The following is a 13210-nucleotide window of genomic DNA, read 5'->3' on the forward strand; positions in this document are numbered from 1 at the left end:
GAGAGGTGATCATGACCTGAAGTGATGTTTAAAATATGGTCCAAAACATCAGCTGTCCACTGGAGCTTCGATATTGCCCTCCCTCCGCCTTCAGTGAGAAGAGATTGAAGACATTGGGACTGTTCTCCTTGGAGAGGAGGCAGCTAAGAGGGAAACCTGATAAGGTTTTTTTAAAATCATGAGTGGGTTGGACAGAGTAGATAGGGAAAAGGGAAAAGCTGTTGCTGCTTGTAAAAGGAACAGGAACAAGAGGGAGATTGAAAGGGATGAAGTGAGGGGGAGGTGAGGAAAACCTTTCTCCCCCAGCGAGTAGTTAGGGTCTGGAATGTAGTGCCTGGGAATGTGGGGGAGGCAGGTTCCATTGAGGCATTCAAGAGGGGCATTGGATGGTTATTGGGATAGAAATGGAGTACAGGGAAATGGGGAAAAGGCAGGAGATTGGCACCAGGGGATAGAACTAGTGGTGATACAACAGGCTGAATGGCCTATTTGACACCATAACAATTCTCTGATTCTGTGTGGACCATGAAACAGTTAAACTTTTAAAAAAGTCTACAAACCTTTAAAACAAAACATGAGGTCCACCATGTATTCTCATATTCATACTAGTATCGCGGGTCACAACCTCTGATTGGGTACATTCCTGGGTGTATCATCACAAGACCTCCTGCTGCCAATCACCTCTCCGCCCATCACCCCCCCCCCCCCCCCACCCGTATACACACTCTCTCTCTCACACACACACACTCTGCTATCACTGGTTCAACATCTTTCAATGGAAGACCTTCCACTGCAATTGAAAATCAGAGAGAGTTGGATGATTCTTGACTGACAGTCAAGCAACTTTTGTTCCTCTCAATCTCCAATTTTGATGAAACCTCGAGTCGAAATATTCAAATAGATTCCTTTTTTAAAAATATCTTTGTTTATGATCTACGGTATTGCTCCTGGATATGCTAGCTGTTTTCCGAAAGACACGGCAGCAATCCTGGATGTTTGCCAACCCAACCTGCACTTGAGGTCTGAGGCCTACACTAAGAGTATGCATTGTGTCATGGGTAATCCACAAACACTCACCTGATATGAAGATACGGGAGAGGTGATGTATGGTGAGATAGATGTCTGTGCGATCATCCTGTTTGGAGCAATACTGTATGGACTAGAATAAAATCTAGAACAAGAGAGGACAGAGAGACACTCAGTCATTGTTAGCCAAATGTTTATTTTGTTGTTCCCCTGTGATTCCTTGTTTTCTTCCCATTCCATTCTGATCCTGCTTCATCAAAACCACAGGAAACCCTGCCCCATACATACTATGTGACTCGCATGTTTACCATCTCTTGTTTCATGGTATGGGAAGGGATTATGGCCTACTTTCCAAAGACACCTGGAAATCCTCCGGCCATGTGAAAAATGGAGCAGAGACCTATGGAATCCTTGTTTCACTACAGCAAAGATCATAGAAAGTCACTCTTAGGCCTAGATAATAAATTGGCCAGGAACTGCAGGTCAGCACGCTCAGAAGAAGATAGAAGGAAACATCGAGGAGAAAGCAATTGCTGAAATGAGAGACAAGTTGTCCAAGTTTTTCTTTTTGTCTCGCTCTCATCAGGAGTAATGCAAGAATGCCAGATTTCCAACAATCACAATAACTTACACCACAGGAGAAAAGGGTGGTCCATGGAAATGCTTCGGCCAATTAGAAAAGGGTGGTCCATGGCAAAATCTCAGCCAGAGGAAGGTGTTCCACAGCAACACCTGGCCCTTAGACTTGATCTGCCAACAAATCATTAGCCTTTTCTCCTGGCAGTTTAGAAAATAAATCATCTCTCCTTTGGAGCTTCCAGACACAACACTGTAATGTAAGATGATTGCCTCAGATGGCCTGAGTTTTTTTGGTGGATTCATCAATCATGAGAAGCAGCAGACAGTTGCTTCACTACTTTCTTAGCCAAGGTAATAGGTGGTGAGAGGCTTAAGGCACTGAAAAAGGAAAGAGAATCTGATAATTATAATGGGAGCAACCATCACAGTAAGGCGAGGATACTTACTCATTTTGCAGAGCGGTTGTTGGGTCATACGTAAGAGTCATTGCGCCCTGAGGGAATAAATTAACAATGTCTTCTCATTAACAGTAAGTAACCAGATCTGGATTCAGAACAGGCCTTTCATTCCCATCTGCACCTTCCACAGACTAAATGTAGAGTAACTCATCATACTCTACCCATTCACTTAATCTCCTTCCACAAGCCTTATGGTTAGATTCCCTACAGTGTGGAAACAGGCCCTTCGGCCCAACAAGTCCACACTGACCCTCCGAAGAGCAATCCACCCAGACCCATCTCCCTCTGACTAATGCATCTAAAACTATGGACAATTTAGCATGGCCAATTCACCTGACCTGCACATTTTTGGACTGTTGGAGGAAACCGGATCACCTGGAGTAAAACTTCCCGCAGACAAGGGGAGAATGTGCAAACTCCACACAGACAGTCTCCCGAGGCTGGAATTGAACCCGGGTCCCTTGTGCTGTGAGGCTGCAGTGCTAACCACTGAGCCACCGTGCCACCCCATAAACTATCTTACTGTCGGCGCCAACTTGATTTCTAAATAGTCCTTAATCTCCAAGTGAAATTAATCTGAATTCCTGAATATTTAAAGCCACATCTCCATTTCTAAATCCTAATTTCCAATCAGTCTCCACCCTTAAGTTCAGCCACTTGTCCCAAGAGGTCTCTATTTGCACAACTGCTTCCAAACATTGTGAATATTTCACAAAGACATCAACTAAAGGGGAAATATAACACAAACTCTCAGATTATGGAAAAATTATGTCTTGACGTGCATGTGGTCCAAGTTAATTATTTTGTGCACCATAGATCCCACAGAAACATTTGGCCCAAACAGTTCATGCTGGTGTTCATTCTCATTGAAACATAGCAAACAGAAGGAGTAGGCCATTCAATATGATCATGGCTAATCATCCAACTCAGTCCCATGTTCCTGCTTTCTCCCCCATCCCCTTTAGCCCTAAGAACTATATCTAACTCCTTTTTGAAAACATTCAATATTTTGTCCTCACCTGCTTTCTGTGGCAAAGAATTCCACAGGCTCCCCACTCTCTGAATGAAGAAAGTTTTTCTCATCTCAGTCCTAAATGACCTGCTCTGTATCCTTAGACTGTCAGACTCCCTGGTTCTGGACTCGCCGGTCATTGAGAACATCCTTCCTGTGTTTACTCCACTTGAGTCTCCTCCCATCTTTCCTCATTTAAATCTGTCACCATTACTCTCTATCCCTTCTCCCTCATCTGCTCATTTTGCTTCCCCTTAAACCTATCTGTCGCATCCATTTTAACCACTCCCTGTGGGAGTGAGGTCCACATTCTCACCGCTCTCTGGGCGAAGGCATCTCTTCTGAATTGTCTGTTGGATTTTTTTAGGGATGATCTTGTACTAATGACCTCTGGTTCTGCTCTTTCCCGCAAGGGGAAACATTCTCTCTGTGTTCAATTGAACAAAAAAGACCTCATTTTAAAGACCTCCATTAGATCACCCCTCAGTTGTTTTGTTCAAGAGAAAACAAACTAATCTGTCAATCCCTTCATGGTATTTAAGCCCACACGTCCTTGTAAATCTCCTCTGCTCCTTGTCCAGTGCCTCTATATCCTTTCTATAATATGGAGACCAAAACTGCGCACAGTAATGTAGATGACCAATGCTCATACAGGTTTAGCATAACTTTGCTCCTTTTCGATTCTGTCCCTCAGGAAATAAGCCCCCTTGTATAGTTTGTCTTTTATGGGTTTGCTAACCCTGGCTCAACTTTTCCCCTTCCCTGTCTGTTCAGACCTGGTCACTGTGCCTCAATAAATAGCAACGAAGTCAGCACTTGCTGGATATCCCGGCCTAGGAGCTTTGTGCTCTGCATAGCCTTGTATTACACCAGAAAGTCCAGTTTTCCCTTGACTCTTGATGAGAGCTCCTTGCATTTTGAATCTTGGCAGGTAAACAAAAAGACCAACTTGCCTTGGCAGAGCATTTTTAACAGAGTGAAATATCCCAAAGTGCTTTGCAACTGCAAATATCAAACAAAATGCAATGCTGGGCCACAGAAGGAGACAATTGGGCACAAGACCTGAAGCTTGGATGGATTAGCAGGTTTTAAGGAGCATCTTAAATGAGGAAAGATGGAGAGGCAAAGATGTTTAGGAATGGAAATCCAGGGAGTCCATGTTGCTGAAAGATGGGCACCATTAGTGGGTGTGATTGAAGAATCCAGAATTAGATGAGGGCAGATATCTTGAAGGGTTGTGAAGCTGGAGGATGGCAGACATCGGGCCATGGAGGGATTTGAAAATTGAACAGTTAAAAAGTTTGTTAAAGAGGACTGGGAGCCAATGGCAGTGGCTCAGCACATGGGTAATGCTGTGATTTGGAGGAGATAGTGAAGTTATTCTTTATCCTTTCATGGGAAGTGGGCATCGCTGGCAAGGCCAGCATTTGTCACCCATCCTTAGCTACCCCTTGAACTGAGAGGTTTTCTCAACCTTCAAAGGACAGTTAAGAATCAACCATGTTGCTGTGGGTCTGGAGTCACACATGGGCCCGGCTGAATAAGGATGGCAGATTCCCTTCCCTAAAGGACATTAGTGAATTAGGTGTGTTTTTATGAAAATCGATGGTTGTTGTCATGGTCACCATCACTGAGGGCAGCTGTCAATTCCACATTTTTATTATTCACTGTAATCAATTAATTGAATTTAAATTCCACCAGCTGCAATGGTGGGATTTGAACCTATGACCCCAGAGCATTAGCCAAGACCTCTGGATTACCAGCCCAATGGCATTACCACAACAACTTATGTTAAGTCTAACAAAACGTCCCAAGATGCTTCACAGGAGTATTACTAAACAAAATCTGACCCCAAACCACGTGAGGTAATGAGTTTGGTAACCACCAGCTTGATCAAAGTTTTGGTTTTAAGGAGTATCTTAAGTTCAGACTTGGAATTTCTTACAGCATCTATACACAGCCTTGATGAGACCACACCCAGAGTATTATGTGCAGTTTGGGTCTCCCTACCTATGAAAGGATATCCTTGCCATAAAGGGAGTGTAGTGAGGGTCACTAGGTTGGTACTGGGGATGGCAGGACTGACCTATGAGGAGAGAGTGGTTCAACTCTCAAGATAGAGAGTCAAGGTAACTGTGGGAGTCAGTTGGCTTGCAGTCAAGTGATAATGAGAGCTGAGAATAGGACAGAATGAGTAAATGTACTAAAAGCAACCATGTCGTAACAGGACTGGATGTGAGGGGTCAGTAGAAAAACATTGAAGGATGGAATCAGGCTCTAAAGTTAATGAACTCTGTTGAGTCCTGGAGGCTGCAGGTGCCCAAGTGGAAAATGTGATGCTGTCCTTGCACTGAGGCTCACTGGAATGCAGCAGCAGACCTGCAACAGAAATGTTGGCCTGGGAACACGGTGGTGTGTTGAAGTGGCAGGCAACTGGAATCTCAGGGTCATTTTTATGGACAGATCCCATTGATAGATTGCCTTGGGGTTGGATGAGCTTGTGCTTATTGCAGGTTGAGATGGGAGGCAAGAACAGGAGACAGTGTGGCAAGGGAACAGTGCACATAAGGTTTGGCATGGTGACACTGTCGTGGGCTGTGCCTGTTTGTAGAAATGGCACCTACTTGCCTCTCACGGTTTCTGGAATGGCTGATGTACGAAGGTTGACGTGACAGAGAAAGCAGCATCTGAGTTCACAGAGACCTCAAAATGAGGAGCAGGAGTAGGCCATATGGCCCTTTCTTACCGGCTCTCCGTCTCGGGGCCAGGCCCGGCCATTCTGCAAGTACTTGTTCTGGTTTTGCCGCTTTTTCTGGCCACCATCTGCAAATTTGCACAGCAGTGGTTCTGAGGGAGCTGCATTGAAAGACAGAAAATACCAACATGTCAGAGAAGAATGATGCTCAGTCTGGGTCGAGGAACTCTCAATCCCATGCCCAATGCCCATTTTGTTATCTGAATCCTCAACCCATGCTGTGTTACTCCACCCTGTAATCGTAAATGAGAGCATTTCCCAGCTTCCTTTATCTCAAGGGAATACAAAGCAAGAGGCAGGTTCAGAGTCCATTGTACTCACCTGCAACTCCTTGCTGCATCTTAATGAATTTCCCATTGAAGTGAGCAATGATGGCTTCACATTTTTCTGTTGATTCCATCCTGTGGGAAGAAGAGCCAATGGCACAGGGTTAAACAGGCCAAGTCAAGCGGTACCTCACTGAGGTCAGGGCACAGGAACTAAATCAACTTAAAAATCTTCCTCCCAAGGTATCCTGTGTACGTAACTGCAAGGTCTATGCAATGGGGAGGTTGGACAGTCTCAGGCTCATGGCCCAAACTACACATAACCCAGCTCAAAACCTCCCAGTGTGCCACTCAGGGAGTGCTGGCCTGCCCGAGGTGCTGGCTTTCAAATTAAGGACAAGGCCCAGTCTGCCCTGGCAGGGAAGATTCCACGCCACCCATTTCGACAAGTGTGAGGAGATTTGTCTCCCGAGGTATACTTTTCTTGCAATTAGTGTGCCAGAAATAGGTGATCATACCACTTAACCCGTTGGTGGTTGTGGGAGCTAGCTGTGCTTCACATGGCTGCCAAGTTGCACACAATAAAACAGTAATTACACTTCAAAAAGGATCACATTAGCTGTAAAAGGCAGTAGAACTGCACACCATTTACATGACGTGACTTGACAAAAGAAACATAGAAACGAGGAGCAGGAGTAGGTCATTCAGCCCTTCGAGACTGCTCCACTATTCAATAGGATCATGGATGATCCCCTTTGTCAATGCCATATTCCTGTTTTCTCCCCATACCCCTTGATGCCTTTAAAATCTAAAACTTTCTTTCTCTTTCTTGAATATATTTGGGATGTTGGCCTCCACCCTGTATCCTGAGACTGTGATCCCCTGGTTCAAGACTCTCCAACCAGGGGAAAATGCTCCCTCCATCTAGCCTGTCTAATCCCTGTTCACATTTTCTACATTTCAATCAGATTCCCTCTCATTCTTCTAAACTCTCATGAATACTGGCCCAGCTGAACCAATCAGTGGGGTTAAAGAAAGTAATTTTGCTGTCATTAACTTAAATGTTCTTCTTTGAATGTTATGTCACAAAAGAGGCCCATTCAGCCCTTCAGCCTCTCTCTCGTGTGCACCCACACAGACTGGCTCTCTTTCTCTCGCATGCGCACACACACACGCAGACAGTCTCACTCTCGCGTGCACACATGAAGACTGACTCACTCTTGCGTGCACACACGTAGACTCTCACCTGCACACACGCAGACTCTCTCTCGCGCGTGCACACACAGACTATCGCATGCACACACGCAGACTGTCTCGATCACTCTCTCGCGTGTGCACACGCAGACAGTCGCTCTCTCTCACATGCACACATGCAGACTGTCTCTCTCGTGTGCACACACAGACTCTCTCGCGTGCACACACGCAGACTCTCGTGCACACACGCAGACTCTCGTGCACACACGCAGACTCTCGTGCACACACGCAGACTCTCGTGCACACACGCAGACTCTCGTGCACACACGCAGACTCTCGTGCACACACGCAGACTGTCTCTCTCTCTCTCTCTCTCGCATGCAAACGCAGACTCTCTCGCGTGCACACATGCAGACTCTCTCTCTTGTGCACACACGCAGATTGTCTCTCTCTCTCTCTCATGTGCACACACGCACTTTCTCTCTCTCTCTCTCTCTCTCGTGTGCACCCACGCACTTGTCTCTCTCTCTTGTGTGCACCCACGCAGACTTTCTTCCTCTCTCTCTCTCTCGTGTGCACCCACACAGACTGTCTCTCTCTCTCTCGCGTGCACACACGCAAACTCTCTCTCCCATGCACACATGAAGACTCTATCGCGCGCACACATGCAGACTGTGTCTCTCACTCTCTCGCGTACACACACGCAAACTCTGTCTCTCTCACGCGTACACACACGCAGACTCTCTCTCGCGCGCACACACAAAGATTCTATCGCGCGCACACATGCGGACTCTATTGCGTGCACACATGCAGACTGTCTCTCTCTCTCTATCGCGTGCACACACGCAGACGGTCTCTCTCGCGTGCACCCATGAAGACACTATCACACATGCACACACGCAGACTCTCTCACACGTGCACACATGAAGACACACTATCGCGCGTGCACACACGCAGAGTGCCTCTCTCTTGTGCGCGCGTGCACACATGCAGACTCTCTCTCGCGTGCACACATGCAGACTGCCTCTCTCTCGCGTGAACACACGGAGACTCAATCGCGTGCACACACACACAGACTCTCTATCGTGTGCACACATGCAGACTCTCTCACACTCTCGCGTGCACACACGCAGACTGACTCACTCTTGTGTGCGTGCACTGACTCACTCTTGCGTGCACAGACTGACTCACTCTCGCGTGCACAAATGTAGACTCTCACCTGCACACACGCCGACTCTCTCTCGTGTGTGCACATACGCACTCTCTCTCATGCGTGCACACGCAGACTCTATATCGCGTGCGCACACGCAGACTGTCTCAATCACTCTCACATGTGCACACGCAGACTGTCTCTCTCGCGTGCACACACGCAGACTGACTCACTCCTGCGTGCACACACACAGACTGACTCACTCTTGCGTGCACACACACGTAGATTCTCACCTGCACACATGCAGACTCTCTCGCGTGCACACACGCACTCTCTCACACGTGCACACATACAGACTGTCTCTATCACTCTCTCGCGTGCGGACACGCACACTCTTGCGTGCGCGCATGCAGACACTCTCGCGTGCACAAATGCAGACTCTCTCTCTCTCACGTGCACACGCAGATTCTCTCGCGTGCACACACGCAGACTGTCTCTCTCGTGTGCACACATGCAGACTCTCTCTCTCGCGTGCACACGCAGACTCTCTCGCGTGCACACATGCAGATGCTCTCCCTCGTGCGCACACACAGTCTGTCTGTCTGTCTCTCTCTCGAGTGCACACACGCAGACTGTCTCTCTCGTATGCACCCACACAGACTGTCTCTCTTTCTCTCGCGTGCACACACGCATACACTCTCTCACGTGCACACAAGAAGACTCTATCGCGTGCACACACGCAGACTGTCTCTCTATTGCGTGCACGCACGCAGACTGTCTCTCTCGCGCATGCACTCACACATGGTCTCACTCACTCTCGCATGCACACATGCAGACTCTCTCGCTCACTCACGTGCACACACACTCTCTCGCATGCACACACAGACTCTCGTGTGCACACACGCACAGACTCTCTCACTCTCTCGCGTGCACACATGCAGACTGTCGCTCTCACTCTCGCGAATACACACACGCAGACTCTCCTGTGCACACGCAGACTCTCTCCTATGCACACATGCAGACACTCGCTCGCGTGCACACCTGCAAACTCTCTCACATGTGCACATGCAGACTGTCTCTACCACTCTCACGGGTGCACACATGCAGACGGTCTCGCACGCACACGCGCACTGTCCCTCATGTGCACACACGCAGACTGACTGTCTCTTGTGTACACCCACGCAGACACTCTCATGTGTGCACCCACACAGACTGTCTCTCTCTCGCGTGCGCGCACACGCAGACTGCCTCTCTCTCGCGTGCGCGCACCCACGCAGACTGCCTCTCTCTCGCGTGCGCGCACCCACGCAGACTGCCTCTCTCGCGCGCGCGCACCCACGCAGACTGCCTCTCTCGCGCGCGCGCACCCACGCAGACTGTCTCTCTCTCGCGTGTGCAACCACGCAGACTCTCTCTCACATGCACACACGCAGACTCTCTCTCACGTACACACGCAGATGCTCTCTGGCGTGCACACGCAGACTGTCTCACTCTCACGTGCACACACACAGACTGTCTCACTCTCGCGTGCACACACACAGACTGTCTCACTCTCGCGTGCACACACGCAGACTGTCTTACTCTCTCGCGTGCACACATGCAGACTGTCTTACTCTCTCGCGTGCACACATGGAGACTCTCTCTCGCATGCACACAGACTGTCTCACTCACTGTCTCGTGAGCACATGCAGACTCTCTCGCGCATGCACACACACAGACTCACTCTCTCTCACATGCACACGCAGACTCTCGCGTACATGCAGACTGTCTCACACTACCTTGCGTGCACCCACGCAGACTGTCGCGCGCATACCCGCAGACTCTAGCATGTGCACCCACGCAGACTGTCGCTCTCTCGCGCGCGCGCCCACGCAGACTGCCGCTCTCTCGCGTGCGCGCCCACGCAGACTCTCTCTCACGTACACACGCAGACTGTCTCACTCTCGCGTGTGCGCCCACGCAGACTCTCGCGCGTGCACACGAATACTCTCTCGCATGCACAGACTGTCTCACTCACTCTCTCGTGAGCACACAATCAGACTCTCTCTCGTGCGTGCACACGGATACTCTCTCACATGCACACACACAGACTGTCTCTCGCGTGCACACACATAGACTCACTCACTCTCTCACATGCACGTGCAGACTCACTCTCGCGTGCACACACGCAGACTCTCACGTACATGCAGACTGTCTCACACTATCTTGCGTGCACCCACGCAGACTGTCGCTCTCGCGCGCGCGCCCACGCAGACTGCCTCTCTCTCGCGCGCGTGCACCCACGCAGTCTTCCCCTCTCGCGCGCACCCACGCAGATTGCCTCTCTCTCACATGCGCGCACCCACGCAGACTGCCTATCTCTCGCGCGCACCCACGCAGACTGCCTCTCTCTCTCGCACGCGCCCCCATGCAGACTGCCTCTCTCGCGCGCACGCCCCCACGCAGACTGCCTCTCTCTCTCGCGCGCGCACCCACGCAGACTGCCTCTCTCTCGCGCGCGCGCGCACCCACGCAGACTGCCTCTCTCTCGCGCGTGCACCCACGCAGACTGCCTCTCTCTCGCACGCGCACCCACGCAGACTGCCTCTCTCTCGCACGCGCACCCACGCAGACTGCCTCTCTCTCTCGCGCGCGCACCCACGCAGACTGCCTCTCTCTCTCGCGCGCGCGCACTCACGCAGACTGCCTCTCTCGCGCGCGCACCCATGCAGACTGCCTCTCTCTTGCGCACCCACGCAGACTGCCTCTCTCTCGCGCGCGCACCTACGCAGACTGTCTCTCGCTTGCACATCCGCAGACTCTCTCTGGCGTGCACAAGCAGACTGTCTCACTCTCTCGCGTGCACACACGCAGACTGTCTCACTCTCATGTGCACACACGCAGACTGTCTCACTCTTACGTGCACACACGCAGACTGTCTCACTCTTACGTGCACACACGCAGACTGTCTCACTCTTACGTGCACACACGCAGACTGTCTTACTCGCGTGCACACACGCAGACTGTCTTACTCTCGATTGCACACACGGAGACTCTCTCGTGCGTGCACATGGGGATACTCTTGCATGCACTGACTGTCTCACTCACTCGTGAGCACACACGCAGACTCTCTCTCTCACATGCACACGGATACTCTCTCAATGCACACACAGACTGTCTCTCTAGCGTGCACACACACACACACTCTCGTGTGCACACATGCAGACTCTCGCTCTCTTGCGTGCACACACAGACTCACTCGCTCTCTCACATGCACACACAGACTCTCGCGTGCACATGCAGACTCACTCGCGTTCACATGCAGAGTCTCGCGTACATGCAGACTGTCTCACACTCTCTCACGTGCACCCACGCAGACTGTCTCTCTCTCGCGTGTGCACCCACGCAGACTGTCTCTCTCTCGCGTGTGCACCCACGCAGACTGTCTCTCTCTCGCGTGTGCACCCACGCAGACTGTCTCTCTCTCGCGTGCACACACGCAGACTCTCTCTCACGTACACACACGCAGATGCTCTCTGGCGTGCACACACGCAGACTCTCACTCTCGCGTGCACACACGCAGACTGTCTCACTCACGTGCACACACGCAGACTGTCTCACTCTCTCGCGTGCACACACGCAGACTGTCTCACTCTCTCGCGTGCACACACGCAGACTGTCTCACTCTCTCGCGTGCACACACGCAGACTGTCTCACTCTCGCGTGCACACACGCAGACTGTCTCACTCTCGCGTGCACACACGCAGACTCTCTCGTGCGTGCACACGGGGATACTCTCTCGCATGCACACAGACTGTCTCACTCACTCTCTCGTGAGCACACACGCAGACTCTCTCGCTCGCGTGCACACGGATACTCTCTCACATGCACACACAGACTGTCTCTCTAGCGTGCACACACACACACACTCTCGTGTGCACACATGCAGACTCTCGCTCTCTTGCGTGCACACACACAGACTCACTCGCTCTCTCACATGCACACGCAGACTCTCGCGTGCACATGCAGACTCACTCATGTGCACATGCAGAGTCTCGCGTACATGCAGACTGTCTCACTCTCTCTCACATGCACCTGCAGACTCTAACATGAGCACACACGAAGACACGTGCACACACAGACTGTCTCTCACGTGCACAAACACAGATTCTCTCGCGCGTGCGCACACGCAAACTCTCTCTCGCGTGCGCACACGCAGACTCTCTCTCGCATGCACATATGCAGACTCTCTCTCACGTGCGCACACGCAGACTCACTCTCGCGTGCACATGCAGACTCTCTCTCGTGTGCACACACACAGACTGCCTCACTCACTCTCTCGCATGCACACATGCAGACTCTTGCGTGCACAGACGCAGTCTCTCTTTCGCATGCACACGCAGACTCTCACGTGCACACACGCAGACTCACTCACTCTCGCGTGCACACACGCAGGCTCACTCACTCTCGCGTGCACACACGCAGGCTCACTCACTCTCACGTGCACACATGCAGACTCACGCTCTCGCGTGCACACACGCAGGCTCACTCTCGTGTGCACACACGCAGACTCTCGCTCTCTCGCGTGCACACACAGAATCTCGTGTGCACACACGCAGACTCACTCTTGCGTGCACACACGCAGACCCTCGCTCTCTCGCGTGCACACACGCAGACTCACTCTCGCGTGCACACACGCAGACTCTCGCGTGCACACACGCAGACTCACTCACTCTCGCATGCACACACGCAGGCTCACACACTCGCGTGCACACACGCAGACTCACTCGC

General features: G+C 50.9%; 1 protein-coding gene across 7 annotated transcripts in view; it reads right to left on the bottom strand.

Moving 5' to 3' along the window:
* The window catches only part of LOC140471286 (RNA-binding motif, single-stranded-interacting protein 2-like), a 247305-nt gene that overhangs the window by 20668 nt on the left and 213427 nt on the right, over positions 1-13210 (bottom strand). For all 7 annotated transcript variants that reach the window (XM_072567269.1, XM_072567268.1, XM_072567263.1 and 4 more), the window contains exons 6-9: positions 6152-6231; positions 5822-5931; positions 2052-2098; positions 1078-1171 (exon numbers count right to left, since the gene is read on the bottom strand). In XM_072567269.1, the coding sequence (XP_072423370.1) occupies positions 1078-1171; positions 2052-2098; positions 5822-5931; positions 6152-6231 (331 nt within the window). The remainder of the gene's footprint in view (positions 1-1077; positions 1172-2051; positions 2099-5821; positions 5932-6151; positions 6232-13210) is intronic.

The sequence above is a fragment of the Chiloscyllium punctatum genome, chromosome X (assembly GCF_047496795.1).
Source record: "Chiloscyllium punctatum isolate Juve2018m chromosome X, sChiPun1.3, whole genome shotgun sequence".
Lineage (NCBI taxonomy): Eukaryota > Metazoa > Chordata > Chondrichthyes > Orectolobiformes > Hemiscylliidae > Chiloscyllium > Chiloscyllium punctatum.